Source organism: Salmo salar, chromosome 07, assembly GCF_965601325.2.
Source record: "Salmo salar chromosome 07, fSalSal1, whole genome shotgun sequence".
In the NCBI taxonomy this organism is placed as follows: Eukaryota; Metazoa; Chordata; class Actinopteri; order Salmoniformes; family Salmonidae; genus Salmo; species Salmo salar.
Window position 1 is genome coordinate 22,060,066 of NC_138297.1, and position 20,729 is coordinate 22,080,794.

The window sequence follows — 20,729 nt, forward strand, 5'->3', positions numbered from 1 at the left end:
TCCACATACTTTTGGCAACGTGTGTAAATGTATGCATGTAGCTTTCAAAATCATTTTCTTTTAATATTTGCTTTGGTGTTTTGTTTGATTATTGAATTCATTTTATGCTTTTCATTTATTTTGATTATTCCTGTCAGCTATGAGGATTACGAACCTGAGATCAAGTAAGTAAAATGGGCCATCATATTTATGACACACCGTTCATTAGCCATTCATTTTCTCATAACAAAGTAATTAGTAATGTTGATACCACCTCCTGCCTTTGCTAAGTGTTAAGTGAAGCTCTCAGTCAAGTCGTAGGGAATGCATACAGACATAGTAACACACATCAATATTCGCTACAGTAGGTGCGCTTCTCTTGAAGTCATCTCCGAACCCAGAACCAAATCTCCCGGTTTGTCACGAGAGATGCAGTCATGTACTGTGCAATTTAAGCTTTGAAGAAAGTAATTATGTTTTCATAAATTCCTTGATTTTGAATGCACAGGTGTTTCTGATTATACAAGCATAAGTATTCAGAGCTTAATTATCTGTCAAGGCCTTTGGCACAACCCTCGGGCACCACATTCAAAATACTGTGTTCACATGTGTTCATATGCAAATTGCCTTCCAGTGATTATGCCTTATATGCTAGCCCTGAGGTCATACAGGCTGTATCGCCTATTATTTACATATTCATTATACACCAAGTACTCATTTAATATTGGAGAGTTACCTTGACTTTTCACTAGAGTTTTTTACTGCTACTACTCCTGAGATGATAATAATAGTGTGTCTCTCATTTTCAAGTTTTTTTAAAGACTATTTCTATGGTCTATTGGTCTGTTACTTTTCAAACACGTAATGGATGCAACACTTGAAAGAAGGCGAGAGAGAGAAAAATCCTAGGTGTCCCCTAAGAGCAGACGATAACAAAAGACAAAAACAAGATTAAATTCAATTTCACTCCTTTTTATTTTATCTCAAGTCGATTTGTCTCCTCTGTCGATTTTCCACTTCATTTCTCTCCTCCCTCCCGCCTTCCCTTCGTCCAGAACTTTTGTCTGTCTGGTGGACATTTTATTTTCACCTGTGTTTCTCTTTATTATTCATCAGTATGTTCACAGACCAAGGTTGCAAATAGAATAGGGGGAGTCTGAAAACTAATTCTTGCAATATGTACTTTTTCAACCTGAAAGTTTGTTTTGAAATCTTTCTTTGCGTTGTGCTTCAGTGAACACCTAGTCACGATGTTCCTTCTGAGTTGTGAACTACTGACAGAATGCTAAGTGGGAAGTCTAAGAACAGTCACCACTTCCTGCATCTGGTCTTGAAATGTAGAACCAGACGAAGACCTTTATTATTTAGCTTCAACAAAACATTTACACTTTGTGCATTTCCACTTTTAGCTTCATGGGACAATGACATATTTACATAGTTACAGACTGTACTGTCAATTCATAGTTTAACCAGCTGCATGTATGGTGATGAGCATAATTCACATTCATTTCTTTGGGAAATTACAGCCAACAAAAAGTGAGGGCACGCAACTTAAAAGTTATTGAGTTCATTTGGTACTCCTGTATCAGTTCTGAGGATGTCCAGAATGTTGACATTGTCTCGACGTTGTGTTTCCAGATCGTGGGTGATTGGGGCCATTGCTTTGCTCTGTCTGCTGGGCTTGACCTGGGCCTTCGGCCTGATGTACATCAACGAGAGCACAGTCATCATGGCCTACCTCTTCACCATCTTTAACTCCCTGCAGGGCATGTTCATCTTCATCTTCCATTGTGTCCTCCAGAAGAAGGTACGTGTTTCCCTCTAACCTTGTGGTCCAGTGCCGTATTCAGAAAGTATCTCAGAGAAGGAGTGCTGATCTGGGAATCGTATTAATTGGGATCTAAAGGCAAAACCAATCCTAAATCTGACAGGCTTGATACAAGTTAGCTCCTCTTACTAAGAAGAGTTGGTTAAAGTACTTTCAGATGGGGAGCAGGCTAATCTCACTGCCCATACCATCAAAAAGTGAAGTTGTTAACTCACAATCTCACAATCAAAAGTATTGTAGTTATTAACTACGTCTGAATGGGAATGTTTGTGTGCGTGCGTGTGTGTGGTTCACAGGTGCGTAAGGAGTACGGAAAGTGTCTGCGTACTCACTGCTGCAGTGGCAAGAGTGTAGAGAGTTCCATTGGCTCTGGGAAGAGCTCAGCCTCCCGCCCACCAGGGCGCTATTCCACAGGGTCACAGGTAGGCGGCGCCTCTCCTCCCAACTCTTTCAGCTGTCAGTGTATTCTGTTGATTCCAAGCATATCTGATATTTATTTGTTTCTTGATTCTACCTGCTGGTGTAGACCAGAGAGTTTATTTTATTACGTTTACTGTATTTACTTGATCAAATAGTACATTGTTAATGAATAGTTAACAGTACACAGTACAAATAGTCAACAGTACACCATCAGCCCCTGTCACGATGAAAACTGATTTCAGCATCCATAACCCTTGAATTACATACTGCAGCACATTGACAACCTACCACTACCCATAGTTTCCCCATGGACCGCATGTGAATGGAAGCGCTCGTAAACACGCTGTAATTTATCGGCAACTCTGAGACTTTTAAATTAACGTGTAATTAGAAAAGTACATCGTAAACAGGTGTGCTTTGGGTGGTTACGATGGTAGGGTTCTCTCTCTCTAAATAAAAGTTGGAAGGCGTGAAAGTGAGATTTGGACAGAGAAAGAGACCTTTGAACTTGAAGTATGAACACTGAACAACCCCACTCCCACACAGACCTGGGTTGAAATACACTGAACAAAAATATAAACGCAACATGTAAAGTGTTGGTCCAATGTTTCATGAGCTGAATTTGTGGGGTGCACACATTTATTTACTTCCCAGTTAGTTAGCATTTCTCCTTTGCCAAGATAATCCATCCACCTGACAGGTGTGGCATATCAAGAAGCTGATTAAACAGCATGATAATTCCATAGGTGCACCTTGTGCTGGGGACAATAAAAGGCCACTCTAAAATGTGCAAATTTGTCACACAACGCAATGCCACAGATGTCTCAAGTTTTGAGGTAGCGTGCAATTGGCATGCTGACTGCGTAATGTCCGTCAGATCTGTTGCCAGGGAATTTAATGTTAATTTCTCTACCATAAGCCACCTCCAACGTTGTTTTAGAGAATTTGTCAGTATGTCCAACCGGCATCACAAACGCTGACCACGTGTATTGGGTCGTGTGGGCGAGCTGTTTGCTGATGTCAACGTTGTGAACAGAGTGCCCAATGGTGGCAGTGGGGTTATGGTATGGGCAGGCATAAGCTACGGACAACGAACACAATTGCATTTTACCGATTGCAATTTGAATGCACAGAGATACCGTGACGAGATCCTGAGGCCCACTGTCGTGCCATTCATCCGTCGCCATCACGTCATGTTTCAGCATGATAATTCACAGCCCAATGTCGCAGGGATGTCTACACAATTCCTGAACTCTGAAAATGTCCCAGTTCTTCCATGGCCTATATAATCACCAGTCATGTCATCCATTGAGCATGTTTGGGATGTTCTGGATCGACGTGTACGACAACGTGTTCCAGTTCCCGCCAATGTCCAGCAACTTCGCAGAGCCATTGAGGAGGAGTTGGACAACATTCCACAGACCACAGTCAACAGCCTGATCAGCTCTATGAAAAGGAAACATTTGCGCTGCATGAGACAAATGGTGGTCACACCAGATGCTGACCTCTTTTTTTTTTTTAAAGGTATCTGGTAACTGATGCATATCTGTATTCCTAGTAATGTGAAATCCATAGATTAGAGCCGAATGAATTTATTTAAATTGACTGATTTCCATATGAACTGTAACTCCGTAAAATCTTGGAAATTGTTGGATATTGCATTTATTATTTTTCTCTCAAAGACTTAAGCTGTGCTTGATTGAGCTTGTGTAGCGCAGTGGAACCAATGGAATAGTCCAAAAAGTGCAAACCTTGCCCATGCTGTTACTCCAGACAGGCCTGCTCCCACAAGCAATCACAGCCACGTACAGTTGAACATGGCCTTGACTCTTACAGTAGTGTAGAGCAACGGGTTAGCAACAACAGCAGCGAGAGGTAGCGATGCCAGTAGCAATGACTTAATTGTGATAACACTATTGTGAGGTGTTGAAGTCAAACCTTTACAAAGACTTACAGAAAGACACCGTAACAAAGAATACAGGAATTTAACTGCAGGGAATTCTATGTTGAGAGGTCTGAATGAATGCATCATCGCAGGGTTGAGGTGTGTGTTTATATGGCCAGTGAACCATGCTTCGCCCACCCAAAACGCATACAGTACTACAGAAAGTATACACCTTGAACTCCTTTCATATTTTGTTGCGTTATAAAGTTGAAATAGATATCGTTGTAGCTTTTTTTATCATTGATCTACACAAAATACTCCATAATGTCAGTATTTTTTGTTGTTGTTGTACAAATTAATAATAATTGAATAAGTACAATTTAGTTGTTGCATAAGTATTCACTCCCTTGGTTTAGGGAAGCCTACATTAGTTCAGAAGTAACATTTGGCTTAGCAAATCACATAATAGGTTACATGGACTCACTGAAATAATAGGGGTTGACATATTTTTTTTCCCCCTCTGTCCCCCATACATACAACATCTGTAAGGTACCTCAGTCAAGTATTGAATTTCAAGCACAGATTCAACTACAAAGACCAGGGAGCTTTTCGTAAGCCTCATAAAGAAGGGCAGTGATTGGTAGATGGGTAACAATAACACATCTGACATTGACTATATCTTTAAGCATGGTCTAGTTAATAATTATGCTATGGATGACGTATTAAAGCACCCAGACACATCAAACATGGAGTCATCCTTCTGAACTGAGCTGCAGGACAGGAAGGAAACTGCTTAGGGATTTTACCATGAGACCATTGGGTATTTTAAAACAGCTATAGAGTTCAATGGCTGTGATGGGAGAAAACTGAGGATGGACAACATTGTAGTGACTCTACAGTAATGACCTAAATGACACATTGAAATGAAGAATACAAATTAATACTTATCTAATCAAGGTATATTTGTGTTTTATTTTTCATGAATCTTTCAAAAAAAAGAGAGAATTTTTCTTCCACTTTGACATTACTTTGAGTATGTTATGTAGATCGTTGACAAAAAATGACAATGAAATCCATTTTAATCCCACTTTAACACAAAATGTGACTTTCTAAAGGCGCTGTACTTTCTAACTGGAGGCCATCTAGTCTTTGAGCGCTGATTTACATTACCGTCACAAAACTCCACTGACGTGTTAGTTGTGTTGTTCTCCCTCTGCAGAGCCGGATCCGTCGGATGTGGAACGACACAGTCAGGAAACAGTCGGAGTCATCTTTCATAACCGGCGACATCAACAGCTCAGCGTCGTTGAACCGAGGTAATAATAATTAGTCAGTTAACACCACGCATGCTTGAAGGCCCTGCAACCCACCAGCCTCACTTTTAGGTTTTCAGGGTTGTGTGATGTCAAGGAAGAAGGGAGGAATTGCATATGCAGGCTTTTGTTCCGGCACAGCACAAAGACACCGTTTTCTTTTGTCTGGATTGACGAATAATGTTCTTCTGTCTGGACCGTGATTGTTTGAATCAGGTGTGTTAGTGCTGGGACAAAATACTCATCCAGTGTCCTGACAGTGAAATATGCTATCCATCAAGTCAGCATAGTGTGGGTGGTTTTCACACTTGATCGTGGCATGGTTGCTTGATGAAGGTGGTCCACTTTGTGTTTTGTGCACAGAACAAAAGTACAGTGGGGGAAAAAAGTATTTAGTCAGCCACCAATAGTGCAAGTTCTTCCACTTAAAAAGATGAGAGAGGCCTGTAATTTTCATCATAGGTACATGTCATCTATGACAGACGAAATGAAGACAAAAAATCCAGAAAATCACATTGTAGGATTTGTAATGAATTTATTAGCAAATTATGGTGGAAAATAAGTATTTGGTCAATAACAAAAGTTTATCTCAATACTTTGTTATATACCCTTTGTTGGCAATGACACAGGTCAAACCTTTTCTGTAAGTCTTCACAAGGTTTTCACACACTGTTGCTGGTATTTTGGCCCATTCCTCCATGCAGATCTCCTCTAGAGCAGTGATGTTTTAGGGCTGTCGCTGGGCAACACGGACTTTCAACTCCCTCCAAAGATTTTCTATGGGGTTGAGATCTGGAGACTGGCTAGGCCACTCCAGGACCTTGAAATGCTTCTTACGAAGCCACTCCTTCGTTGCCCGGGCGGTGTGTTTGGGATCATTGTCATGCTGAAAGACCCAGCCACGTTTCATCTTCAATGCCCTTGCTGATGGAAGGAGGTTTTCACTCAAAATGTCACGATACATGGCCCCATTCATTCTTTCCTTTACACGGATCAGTCGTCCTGGTCCCTTTGCAGAAAAACAGCCCCAAAGCATGATGTTTCCACCCCCATGCTTCACAGTAGGTATGGTGTTCTTTGGATGCAACTCAGCATTCTTTGTCCTCCAAACATGACGAGTTGAGTTTTTACCAAAAAGTTATATTTTGGTTTCATCTGACCATATGACATTCTCCAAATCCTCTTCTGGATCATCCAAATGCTCTCTAGCAAACTTCAGACGGGCCTGGACATGTACTGGCTTAAGCAGGGGGACACGTCTGGCACTGCAGGATTTGAGTCCCTGGCGGCGTAGTGTGTTACTGATGGTAGGCTTTGTTACTTTAGTCCCAGCTCTCTGCAGGTCATTCACTAGGTCCCCCCGTGTGGTTCTGGGATTTTTGCTCACCGTTCTTGTGATCATTTTGACCCCACGGGATTAGATCTTGCGTGGAGCCCCAGATCGAGGGAGATTATCAGTGGTCTTGTATGTCTTCCATTTCCTAATAATTGCTCCCACAGTTGATTTCTTCAAACCAAGCTGCTTACCTATTGCAGATTCAGTCTTCCCAGCCTGGTGCAGGTCTACAATTTTATTTCTGGTGTCCTTTGACAGCTCTTTGGTCTTGACCATAGTGGAGTTTGGAGTGTGACTGTTTGAGGTTGTGGACAGGTGTCTTTTATATTGATAACAAGTTCAAACAGGTGCCATTAATACAGGTAACGAGTGGAGGACAGAGGAGCCTCTTAAAGAAGAAGTTACAGGTCTGTGAGAGCCAGAAATCTTGCTTGTTTGTAGGTGACCAAATACTTATTTTCCACCATAATTTGCAAATAAATTCATTAAAAATCCTACAATGTGATTTTCTGGATTTTTTTCTTTCTCATTTTGTCTGTCATAGTTGACGTGTACCTATGATGCAAATGACAGGCCTCTCTCATATTTTTAAGTGGGAGAACTTGCACAATTGGTGGCTGACTAAATACTTTTACCCCCACTGTATATGTCTCCAACTCACCTTCTTATATTTATATATACAGTACCAGTCAAAAGTTTGGACACACCTACTCATTCCAGGGTTTTTCTTTATTTTTACTATTTTCTACATTGTAAAATAATACTGAAGACATCAAAACTTTGAAGTAACATATGGAAGCATGTAGTAACCAAGGAAGTGTTACACAAATCAAAATATATTTTAGATTTTAGATTCTTCAAATAGCCACCCTCTGCCTTGATGACAGCTTTGTGCACTCTTGGTGTTCTCTCAACCAGCTTTATGAGGTAGTCACCTGGATAGTCCCACTAAGCACTAACCAGTTGGTGTGTCCAAACTTTTGACCTGTACTATATATATATATATATATATATATATATATATATAAAGGGGTCCTGTTGTTTCTAAAATAATTATGAATCCCTTTATTAAATTAGTAACTGGGTCATTCCACCAATTAGGTGCCTTTTTGAGTAGTGTAACTACACACAATTTTTACATTATGTCATAGACATGTTCAACTTAATAAAATACACCATCTCAAGAAGTTAAATAAAAAAAGGACTATAGTACGTGCCTATTAAGTTACAAATAAAGTAACAGGATTGACCGTAACAGGATTGACCGTAACAGGACTGACCGCGTTGACGATTAGATTTTACATCAGTCATAAACCCTCTTGTGACATGGGCAATGGACGCTGCTTGTGTGCAACAGGTAGGGACAATTGTATGCAAGCTTCACCCCCCAAAAAATATTTACTAAAACATTTCTAGCCTGTCTATCTATGGTTAACAGGGTTAACTTGTTATGCTCGACCAGCTCAGTTTTCCTCCACAAAACACCAGAAAATGTCAGAAAAGAGTAAAACCAACTCACCTAGTTCTACACTATGATTTGACTTTTTTTTTAAGAATAGTCTCACCATATTAAAATAAGTTCAGTTCACGTAACCTTCAAATGAGGGACAGGTTGTTGTTTTTTTACCTTAAAATGAATCAATAATAACATGAAATAAATAATACCCTTCAGAAATGACTTTACAATGATGGTGAAAACTTGGAGACATTTTGGGGTTAAGTGGGTTAAAATCTTTCTAGAAGTCACAGAGGATGCTGCATTTTGGCACTTTAGTATGTTTTCATTCATTAAAATGTTTTATTTATCTGATTTATAGAATAGTCCATGTGGTCTACAGTGCCTTGCAAAAGTATTCGCCCTCCTTGGCGTTTTTTCTATTTTGTTTCATTACAACCTGTAATTGAAATGTATTTATATTTGGATTTCATGTTATGGACATACACAAAATATTCCAAATTGGTGAAGTGAAATGAAAAAGTTAACTTGTTTAAAAAAATTATAAAAACTGAAAGTGGTATATGTATTCCCCCTTTGCTATGAAGCCCCTAAATAAAATCTGGTGCCACCAATTACCTTCAGAAGTCAAATAATTTGTTAAATAAAGTCCTCCTGTTTGCAATCGAAGTGTCACATGATCTGTCACATGATCTGTCACATGATCTCGGTATATATACACCTGTTCTGAAAGGCCCCAGAGTCTGCCACACCACTAAGCAAGGGCACCACCAAGCAAGCGGCACAATGAAGACCAAGGAACTCTCCAAACAGGTCAGGGACAAAGGTTTGGAGAAGTACAGATCAGGGTTGGGTCATAAAAAAATATCTGAAATTTTGAACATCCCACAGAGCACCATTAAATCCATTATTAAAACATTTAAAGAATATGTCACCTGCCAAGAGAGGGCTGCCCACCAAAACTCACGGACCAGGCAAGGAGGGCATTAATCAGAGAGGCAACAAAGAGACCAAAGATAACCTGAAAGAGCTGCAAAGCTCCACAGTGGAGATTGGAGTATCTGTCCATATGACCACTTTAAGCCGTACATTCCACAGAGCTGGGCTTTATGGAAGAGTGGCCAGAAAAAAAGCCAGTGCTTAAAGAACAAATAAGCAAACACGTTTGGTGTTCGCCAAAAGGCATGTGGGAGATTCCCCAAACATATGGAAGAAGGTACTCTGGTCAGATGAGACTAAAATTGAGCTTTTTTGCCATCAAGGAAAACGCTATGTCTGGCGCAAACCCAACACCACTCATCACCCCGAGCACCCTATCCCCACAGTGAAGCATGGTGGTGGCAGCATCAAGCTGTGGGAATGTTTTTCATCGGCAGGGACTGGGAAACTGGTCAGAATTGAAAGGATGATGGATGGTGCTAAATACAGGGAAATTCTTGAGGGAAACCTGTTTGTCTTCTAGAGATTTGAGCCTGGAACGGAGGTTCACCAGTTTTTTTGTCTTATATCTTGTTTGTTTCACAATAAAACACATTTTCCATCTTCAAAGTGGTAGTCATGTTGTGTAAATCAAAAGATACAACCCCCCCCAAAAATCAATTTTAATTCCAGGTTGTAAGGCAACAAAATTAGGGGGGTGAATACTTTCGCAAGCCACTGTATATTAAAGGATACTTCATTTAATATAACAGGCTTTTCAAATCCAATATGTGTGCTCAATTTCTACTTAAACTACCAAAGGGACTCAAGACACTCAACACCTTCCTAAATTACCTTGACTTTTGTAAAATAGCTAAGCTTTTAAATGTGACAATGCAGTCAAAGTTTTTGTTAATTTATTAAATTAAGACACAACATTATTAATTCATTTGAAAAGGGTAAATTTTGCACCTGATGGAACCAACAACCAAAGTAAATGTCAATATGAAATGCTAAAAGCATAATTTAATTTGCCTAACCAAAAAAACAGTTAGACAAGAGTATGTTTGTTAATGTTCTACACATCTTCATGACAGCTGTCAACAAAACTAGTTTGAAACCAGGAAAGTAATAGTAATTGCTTTATTTTACATAATTGTCACCTAAAAATATATATCACCATCAACAAAGGCTTATCTACCAATTTCATTATATTGTGAAAATTATCTCCTTTAATGATTAAAGAAATACATCATAGTGTATTGGATGGCGGTCTCTGAGGTCTCAGTGTGAGAAGCATCTATCATAGGTTCCTAGATCCTATCTGCACTAGATGATGATGCCACCACCCTGACATTTCTCAGGGATGACTCCTCTCCAGTCATGGGGCCCCTTGATGAAGGGGTTGAGTCCCTGTCGCTACCTCACTCTCTAAATCTGCTCGTCGCTCCCTTGCCCTCAGACACTAATGCCCAGTTATGATGACGGATTGATGTTAGACGGCGAAAGGAAGTGTGGCCATCTCAATAATTAGGCACTCCACGACGAGCGCCATCCCAAGACGTTGGCTTTTAGCGGAGGGAGGGAGGGGGAGAGAGCGAGAGAAAGAAAGGGGTGGGGCGCGGTGCGGTGGACAGACCCAGAAGACACTGCCATAGATCTATCATGGAGACCAGGAAGAGAGGAGTAAATTAATTAACTCGTTTTCGCTCGAGGCGTTGAAATGCGTCGGGTCTGATGTATGAAGTGTTCGAATAAACACGAAGTCTGCCCAGATGCATTTTCCGTCTGGCACAGGATAACGCATCATGTTCTGAAGCGTCAAAAGCATCACAAACAGATGGGAATAGAATCCCACCTCCCCCTTGCTCTTCTCAGCAATGTTATTATGGAATTATGTGTATGAGCATACATCTCTCCCTGCTAGTCCTTTTTGAATCGGTATTCAGTACCCCGCCTCATAGTCTCTACATAACTGCAGCTGACTCCATACTTCTCTCCTCTCGAGAGGGAAGCTTGCAATCATCTTGATAGCCTCACATGTTTAATTTATCCCCACATTCACGATTATTGCTACACAATCGGTACGGTTTGGAAATGGTCCAATTTATCAAACACAGACACAAGTGGGCGAGCAGCCGGGGGTGGGGAGGAGCTGTTTATCATATCAAAAGAGGCTGGTATTTTTGGAAGGCTTCGTAATTAGAGAACCAACAGCAACAAGAAAGGAGCACGTAGTCATTATATCAAACAGAAGCAATAACCTAATGGATACATCCATGTTAATTGACACATCAAACAACGTATGTAAATGATGTCTAAAAAAGGAATTTGCTTGAGTTAAATCATGATTTTGCTTCGATGCATCAACATGGTCACCAACCTTTTCTGTGCCGAGACCACTTTCCGAGTCAAAATGCAGGCCAAGCTCTACCGCTCAGAATAAAAAGGAAATTGTGAAAATGATGGTCATGCCCTTTTGGTTTAAGACCGTCTGAAATTTCAGCCTGATTTGGTGGGATGCACCAGGTGGTGAATTAGTTAAAGATCAATAAGAAAGACAGTTCCAAACCTCTCTGCCAATAATAGCTCATTTTTAGTGTTCCCCTCCCTACTCAGACCACTTCCAGACAGGCCAGGAAACATTCTTGCTTGAGAAATTGCTCTTTGCTAAGAAGTTTTTTGTTTGTTTCGTTTTTACCATTTCAATTGAAAAAAATCCCTGGAAAGTACTTCATTTTTACCCATAAATGATTTGATGTTGAGATAAAAATGGCTGCATTGGACCTTTAAAAACAGTTCTGTAACATTGAGGTTTGTGCAGTAGGCTATAGGCGCAATACATTATTTCAATACATTATCACTGCATATTGTGGATTCTTGAATTGACCTGCTAATGATGTTCTTCTCAGACCATCTTAAAATTATATTTCAAAACACAAGGTATATGATCACACTAGTAATATGTAATTTGTTGTATTACTTGTGAGAGAGAGAGAGCGAGAGAGAGAGAGAGTGTGTGTGAGTGAGTGAGAGAGAGCGAGAGCAGAAGAGAGGCTGGAAGACGGTGACCCTTTTTGGTCAGTCAGCGGAGACTGACCAAAAAGGGGTCACCGTCTTCCAGCTGATGGCGAAACTTGAGTCGCACTTCATTATTTCTCACTCATGTACCAATTCATGTTGTTACTCGTACTCCTACCTTTAGACGCACAAAATGATTCAAAATGGGAAACAGCGCAAAACTAATCCGAAATATTGGAAAGCAAGGGTTTCTCTTTGGGCTTTTTACAGGAGTGTTTGGCGATTGACTAGGAAAGCTTTGGAGATGACCACTGTGATAGATAGTGTTGGAGTTGAAGATACTCCGGCAATGATGCATTCATAGAAAGATTGCCTGTTGAAACTATCTTGGTGAAGTTATTCAACTGGATAACTGATATTCAAATGGACTTAAAGATGTGTTTTAAGCTTAAGGTTGTCTTTCAGGCAATTATGATGTCGGCCCTTTTGTTCCCTGTACGCTCAGAGGAGTAGAAAACCCAGCAGGAACCTGATGTAGATTATAGTTCTAGTCATTAATAAATGTGGTAAGACAATAGCACCGATATATCGCCTCTGTATCATTCCCATCATGCCCTTGCTGGCCAATTAGCATACAACACATAACACATACTGTAAGTGTTAGCCCATTCCCAACATGTCATTATTAGCGCAGTGCGTGATGCACTTAGTACAGGATGCGTAACAGAGCTGTGCTCCATGCTCAACGTTAGCTATCATAATTAGTCATACATCATCCAACTCCTGCCATTTCCTTAAGTCCTACGTATACCTCTCCATTCAGAGTCGGTTGCGGTTCGTTTTCAGATGTGTAATTGAGACAGTCATTCCTCGAAACTGTTTGTCAAAGACGAGAGTCATATGTCGTTAGAGAAGTGGTTTATCTCCCTTGCTTTCTTTCTTTCCCTCTCTCTCTCTTCCTCACTCTGACAGATTCAGAGCACTGCAAGAGAACAGTGTAGGATACTGCGTCGGCAGAACTAATTGGCGTGCATTTCCACCTCAGATGAAAGATGTTTTCCGAAGATATTTACGCACTCTGGTATTGGTACACTGCACAGTTGAATCAGGCATGTCACAGAGCACATGTTAGATCTTGATATGTGCTCTGAATCTGAAGAGAGAAAACTCTTAGGTGTTTGCGAACATAGCATAAACAGAAGCTTATTGCAGATATGTTCACAACTGGATACCGTAACTCTCAATATTTCACAAAATGAAGCAATTTCCCCCCCAAAAAGTCAGTCAGTTATTCCTAACTAACGGCTGTGCAGAATCCAACCCACATCCAAACTACAGTACGTCCTGCTCATTCATATAAATATTCTTATTGTCTAGCTACAGTTAGTCACATTGCTCAAAGTCAAAAAGTTTATTTAGAACTGATCTGGGAGCAGATTAGTCACACAGACCAAGACATCAGTCACTGCCACATAGTCCAGGGGTGACATTTGGACAAATAGAATCAGAAACCTCTGCTTATGTTCTAAGGCAGTCAAGCATTAAGAGCCGGTATAGTGCGAAGGAACTACAATGAGCGCTGTAACTGGGCCTTCCATCCATGAGGATGTTTCATATAAGGGTGTTTCTTTGCGGGAAAGATGAATGCAAAGAATTTCACTGGACAAAACGCATGGGAGATCTAGAACATTTACACAACGTAATACAGTAAACTTGAAATGGTACCCGCCAAAAGCTTTCATAGCGTATTCAAATCAAATTTGAGTAAAGCAGAAAAACCTGGTATACTTTGGTATTAACATGTCTTAATCTGTCAACAGTGGTGATTTGATAATGTTGTGTTCAGGTCCGTTACTGAAGTGTTATGTCTTTGCTTTGAATCTGTCTATGCTTTAAACGTATTGTACTGTTGCACACTCAGCTGATCCTGTCTTGAATGTGAGCACACCAAAGCTAACAATGCTAAATGTCCATTTATCCCATTAAGAAAAAAAACAAAACATTATTGACCTACCTCACTGCTGCCGTCTTGATAATCCATGGTCATGTCAGTCTGTTTCAAGCTTTGCTACATCTGTAGCCCAACTGTTTAACAACTCGCCCTAATGATCGTGTGAATGTTTTTTGCTGCCATTGTCTCGGCTGCATCTGCCTGACTGACATGTCTCTCTCTCTTTTTCTTTCTCCCTCTATGTCTTATCTCTCTCTCCCTCCCTCTGTCTCTATCTGGCTGCTCCAGGGGCTATGGCTAACCATCTTATAACTAACGCTCTCCTCCGTCCCCATGGCACTAACAATCCCTATAACACATTGCTCGGGGATTCGGCCGTCTATAACAACCCATCAGTGGGCATGTACAACACGCAAGGTGTGCTAGCCTTCTTTTCATTCCTTCAAAAATGTCGCTAGAATGTCGCTAGAGCTTACTTGTTTGCTACAACAACAAAAAATGCTTTATCACCTTTTCTTGTTTTTTTCCCGCTGGATGCTTTTGGTGGGAGGGGGTGTATGGTGGCTTCCCATTGGGAATCATTTTGTCACACTCCAAACTTATTCATGTGCCTGCATGCATAATTCAGTGTGGGGAAATGGTGCGACAAACACAAAACAATTGGGAAGGGACGTTGGTGCGTCCTATTGGGAGCCGAACAGACCACCAGCCACTTGTTAAGGTTTTGCTGCATTGTTGTCCTGTGCGTCTACATTCTTATGTCTGTTATCTTCTAAGTGTTGCTGGTAGTTGGTTAAATGAACATCTTTGTTCTGTTAGTCCTCCCAATCTATGATTCTAATATGAAAAATACAAAGTTGAGCAACTGATGAACTAGTATAAACAACATAACTATTCTGCCTCTGGGCCCCTTTCCAATAAGACAACATGAAATGTTTGACTCTATACATTTAAACCGACTGAACATTCCCAATGATGTAAATGGCCAGTATTGCATTGGTACTTATGTGCCTCAAACTCTGTAAAGAAGTCTGTACAACCAACAAAAAACATCAAGGCGCTACGACAAAACAATACATTCTTCTACCAAAGCTGCCCATTATATTAAAAGTACTTGTGTCAGGCAAAATGTGTCACATCTGAAAATGGGACTCAATTTTATTTAATCAGATCAATAACTCCAGCAGAGACTATACTGTATGAATGAGTTTAACCAATCCAAAATAGTACTCAATAGTACTACATACGGTAGTACTCACATAGTACTCACTGGATCATTATGACAATATCAATAAAGTGATGCATGTGAACCAATCCATAATTTAAAATCTTGCTCATATCGTACACATTCTACAAGTCTATCGTGACTTGGTGCATGTCAGTTGAATATAACGGTTTTGCCCAAATGTTACCATAGGAAATACATGTAGGTTGCTGTGAGTGTGATTTTTAACACCTGAGCTGTAAAGTTAAAGGGGACGTTTAGGATTTTACAACTTGTTGTCAGGTGGTTGCTCACCCGGGCAGTAGTCTATGGGCCACGAGAACAGAAACTGTAATCCGTGGTTTGGTGTGATCTAAACAGCCACTACAAACTTCAACAAACGTCTATGCTAAATAAATCTATGAGTGTTAGGGGCATGTGCTCAAGTGTTTGTTGGCAATGGAGATCACTAACATGTTATAACAAGATTAATACGTCATATATGTTAACTCATTTCCCCCCTTTGAATATACTGTGATCATAGTTTCTTAGAAAGGTTTACCAAGTATCCATGGTGACATGACGCACGGGAGGTCATTTCTGGAAGCATCATCAACCCTGTGTGCACGTCTCTTCTACCTGTCACTGTTATGCTTACTTGTGTTTTTTCTTTGTCTTTCCTTTTCCTCATGCTGTCCCTAAAAGTGCCCTACAGAGAGACAAGTATGGGAGTCAAACTAAACATTGCTTACCAAATGTAATTGACCTTAGCTTTACTTTCTTTTCACTCTATGCTGACGAAGGGGAATGAGAATACAGTCATCTTATTTGGAAGTAGAAATCCAATTTCAAAAACACAGGTCTTCCTCTGACAAATAGAAATGTGAGAGTCAATCTAAATTCATGTGTGAATACTATTGTTCATTGAACAATGTTCAATGAACTGTTCAAAATGTCAGACGTTCCTCCGAAATGATTAACCCTCTTCTGGAGAATATCCGTCAACTATATTCACAAAGGAGATGCTTTGAAAGATCTTAATATGTTCTTCAAAATGACCAGCCCAAGGTGCATCCATTTGATATCATAAGATGTCATTGTCACTTATAGTTGACATAATTGTAATCCATAATTTAAGATTAAATTGGCCAAAGTAGCCGACATGCTCATGGTCCTCAGATATCGGATTCATCTCAGATGTCGGCCAATCTTGGAACTCGGTCATCACCAGCATAGCTTTATGTTGTACATGAATATTTTAACTGCAAAAAAAGTAGGGGAAGAGACTTAACTTTAGACACATTTTAACTAGCCTGTTGACCTTGTGTGAGGCTGAATGTTGACATCTCCGTGAACATTTTACAATTGGGAATCCATACTTTCTCTGCATGAGAGAACAGAAAGTCCTTTCCTAACGTATAATTGTCAAGTTTACCCTCATCGCCATACCCTCTATGGCAGCGTTTCCCAAATTCTGTCCTGGGGACCCCAATGGGTGCATGTTTTGGTTTTTGCCCTAGCACTACACAGCTGATTTAAATAATCAAAGCTTGGTGATGAGTTGATTATTTGCTGTGTAGTGCTAGGGCAAAAAGCTCAAATGTGCACCCATTTGGGTCCCCAGGACCACGTTTGGGAAACCCTAGTCTATGGTCTACAGTATATTTATCATTGCAAAGTCAGTAAGTTTACCATGAACTTTCTTTCTAAGTTATTCCATAGCCAACTCAATTTAAGATTAAGCATTTCTGAAAGGTAGACTCAGCAGTATGGCATCGTGCTTACAGATATCAACAACAACATTAAAATCTATCAAGACTGCTACTATTGGCTCCTCCCAATTTGCACCATCCCCATTGCCCACATTGTGGCAGATTTAAATGCTGTTTTTGTTGATTTGCTGTAGGCAGGAAGTTGCCCCGTACTAGATGATTATGGCATATTGCTGAGTGAACCTTTAAATCGGGGCCTATATGACTGGGGTCCAGAGATGTAGGTTGTGTATGCATGGCTGTGGTTTTTTGTCATTGAGTGTATGTGCATAAAGCTTTACATGTTGTCGATTGTCACACATGTATAAGTGTTCTCATCTTTGGACAAAGTTATTCCCAACTACAACACAAACCAAACATATAGAATTATGACAGAAATGTAATTGCATTACAAGAACGATTTCAATATATCATTTTACTCTGAATTTGTGTTTTGTGTGTGTGTAAAAAGGTAAGTATATCTAGAATCGACTGACTATATTAAATCGAATTAGACTATGTTAAATGAATTTAGACAATCCTGCCATTTGTAGACATACCCTATATACCCAACACAAAATGAAAGTGAAAAGGTTCAACTAAATGGCACAATCCGTGTGCCACCCTGAAGGTTGCACCTCACATTAAAAGAAAGCAGAGTTTTGCCGGGCTTAATGTGTGTGTGTGAACACCTCCAAGCGGATGACATTTAGCCATTCTAATGAGCGACCGCTACTTCCATCCCTCTCATATGAGCTTCTCTCCTCTATCCCTCTATTCTCTCCAGAGGGAATCCTGAACAATGCCCGGGATACAAGTGTCATGGATACTCTACCACTGAATGGTAACCACGGCTACAGCATCGCCAGCGCCGACTACATGAGCGACTGCGTCCAGATCATCGACCGGGGCTACAACCACAAGGAGACTACGCTGGAGAAGAAGATCCTGAAAGAGCTGACGTCTAACTACATCCCCTCCTACCTGAACAACCACGACCGCTCTGCCGAGCAAAACCGCAACCTCATGAACAAGCTGGTGAACAACATGAGCAACGGAGGCAAGGATGTTGGCCTGGGGGGGATGGGAATGGGGGGGATGAACGTGGCGTTGGACTTGGATGAGCATTCTTCCTTCCCTCCGCACCTCCATGATGAAGGTCTGGGCCTGGAGTTGATTCGGGAAGAGTCCAACGCCCCCCTTCTGCCCCAGAGACCCCCTTTGCTGCCACCTGTGGACAACCTCCACCACAACCACCTCCACAACCAGGGCCCACCGCATCAGCCTCCGCTCCCCCACCACCACCCAGCCTTCTCCTCGGCCACCACCACCTCGTCCGCGTCCCGCCGGCGGATCCCGCAGGAGAACAGCGAGAGCTTCTTCCCCCTGCTCACCAACGAGCATACCCTGGATGTGGAGCCCACTTCCCCTAGCCACCACCCCCACCACCTGCACCATCCCAGGGACTCCCTCTACACCAGCATGCCCGTGCTGGCAGGCCTACCGGATACCACAGACACCGGCACCACCACCACCACTACCACCATCCTCGCCGATAAAGATGCCGGAGAGGGCCACCCGGCAGGGGGCAAGAGCCCCGAGGCCAGCCAGGACGATGTCTACTACAAGAGCATGCCTAACCTGGGCTCACGTAACCAGCTGCACTCCTACTACCAACTAGGGAGGGGCAGCAGTGATGGGTTCATCGTGCCCCCCAATAAGGAGGATCTGTCCCCTGAAGAGTCCCCCCAGGAGCCCTCGCACCTCGTCACCAGCCTATAGGCCTACAAAACCAACTCCCCTGACCCATCCACCCCAATCCCTTCTCGCCGTGGTTCCCCTTCTTTTCTGACCCCCTACTTTGCCCTACGCGTTCCCTTTGTGCTGATCAATCGTCGGCAATGGTAGCCTTTTTTTTTTACTGTGTCCCGAAGACTGTAATCGAAACTGATGCCAGTCCCAGTACTGACCGCAGACAGAATATTGAAACTTTTATGTTTTGTGGATAATACATCTAGTCTGGGTTGGATGTTGGAGAAGTCTATTGATGTGCATTTCACTTTTCTTTTTTTTTTTGAGCTGCCCGAACCCTGTGTGGATTGATGTTTTTCCCTTAGTGTGAGGGGAGATGAGCACGCGGGACGGTGGGATCTCGTGCTCTGAAATGCGTTTTGACAGTCCAAAGGAACTACAAACAGCCACAAAAAACGTTCTGCTACTAGTAGATGTGTAGAGTTCAAATCAGAACAAATCAAGAAAGACTATTTTATTATACTTCTGTATCCATAATGGCTTTTTAAGGGGTTTTCTTCCTCTCTAGTGATATTGCAGCACATTTTTTGCTGAATTGTTCCTGCAAGTTCGACTAAACTGATTTTGAACAATATCATGAAGGACCTCTTTAAATCCCATGTGCTTTACAGCATATTTTTTGTTTTGTTGTTTTTTTTCTTTTGCTGTAACAATAACAATTGTCGAAAAAGAGGGAGAGAAAAAACAAATAACAGAATTATGAGATATTTCTATGTAAATGTACAGATACTAGCGTTGCACATAATAGTATGATTTTTGTTCCACCCAAACCTTTTTCTCTGTAAATGTAGTTGGTTAGGAGCATTTCCTTTCTGTTGTGCTGGTCTTGACATCAGTATGAGCATTTTTTTTCAAGAAACGACAAACAAAGCAACAAAACGAAATAACACCCAAAAAATCACAAAACAAAACACTTACCATACATGATTTTACTCTCTCTAGCAATGTAACCACCAATGTTTTCCAAGCCATTTTTATTTCACAGTTTGATTATTTCTTCACTGTGTAGATAGAAAGAGAATGATGGTTCACACACCATAGAAGGAACACAATCACAAGTGTCTGAAAAGTTAGCCAAGAGTTGGCCTGCATCAGTTATAAGAGACTGGTGCATTCTTAGAGAGAAAGAACACATTGAATATCAATAGGCACTAGGCAAACAGAAAGAGAGGCCGTATTTTACTTTTTGAAGAGTGAACGTTTCTAGTGAGAAAAAAAACTGGAAATGTAATTTTTTTCTTCCTCAAGGGAAAATAATATTTATTTATTAGTTCAAACTACAAAATAAAAGTGAAAAATGGAGGTAAAGAATTTAGCAGCACAGATTCATTTTTATTGTGAGTATGGTTATGGCTTTTTATTTATTCATTTTTGTATTGGTTTCCAAGTTGAATGACCTCATAACTAATATTTGTTGTAACAGTGAAACTTGTTTGCCAACAAATAAATGACTGATTAAGATTTACCACATAGTTATCACAAAGGTTGTGTTTTTCTGTGGGTTTTACATTGCTATTACTCCAAAATGTGTTGTATGAGCTCTGTTTAAATAGCTATTTCATGAACACAATACATGGATATGTGTCACTGCTGGTATAATATTTACTCTGAACATGGAGGATAACAAGTGGGTGAACAAGAGAGTGAACATCCATCAATTTACCCTGACATGAGCTATGAAGTAAGGTGGGTAAGCAATCATTCATTTCTTTGTATTAATATTTGCCTCGATTATTACTTGGATATCTGTCATGACCATGTTTTTTTCAAATGATTGACTTTCTCAACTGAGTGGCTATGGAGACTGCTGCAGTTATAGTGGCCATGTAAAAAAAGAAAACAAAATAACACCACA

General features: G+C 40.8%; 1 protein-coding gene across 13 annotated transcripts in view; it reads left to right on the plus strand.

Annotated features, from left to right (window-relative positions):
• LOC106608716 (adhesion G protein-coupled receptor L3) overlaps positions 1 to 20,339 on the plus strand; it is a 314,019-nt gene extending 293,680 nt beyond the window's left edge. For 5 of the 13 annotated variants that reach the window (XM_045721692.2, XM_082977450.1, XM_082977452.1 and 2 more), the window contains 6 exons: positions 1,618 to 1,786; positions 2,104 to 2,229; positions 5,332 to 5,428; positions 14,396 to 14,524; positions 16,017 to 16,034; positions 17,850 to 20,339. In XM_045721692.2, the coding sequence (XP_045577648.2) occupies positions 1,618 to 1,786; positions 2,104 to 2,229; positions 5,332 to 5,428; positions 14,396 to 14,524; positions 16,017 to 16,034; positions 17,850 to 18,844 (1,534 nt within the window). In that variant the 3' untranslated portion in view covers positions 18,845 to 20,339. Of the gene's footprint in view, positions 1 to 1,617; positions 1,787 to 2,103; positions 2,230 to 5,331; positions 5,429 to 14,395; positions 14,525 to 16,016; positions 16,069 to 17,849 lie in introns of all 13 variants that reach the window. The other 8 variants (XM_082977454.1, XM_082977455.1, XM_082977456.1 and 5 more) reach the window with 5 other exon arrangements.
• The last annotated feature ends 390 nt before the right edge of the window (positions 20,340 to 20,729 follow it).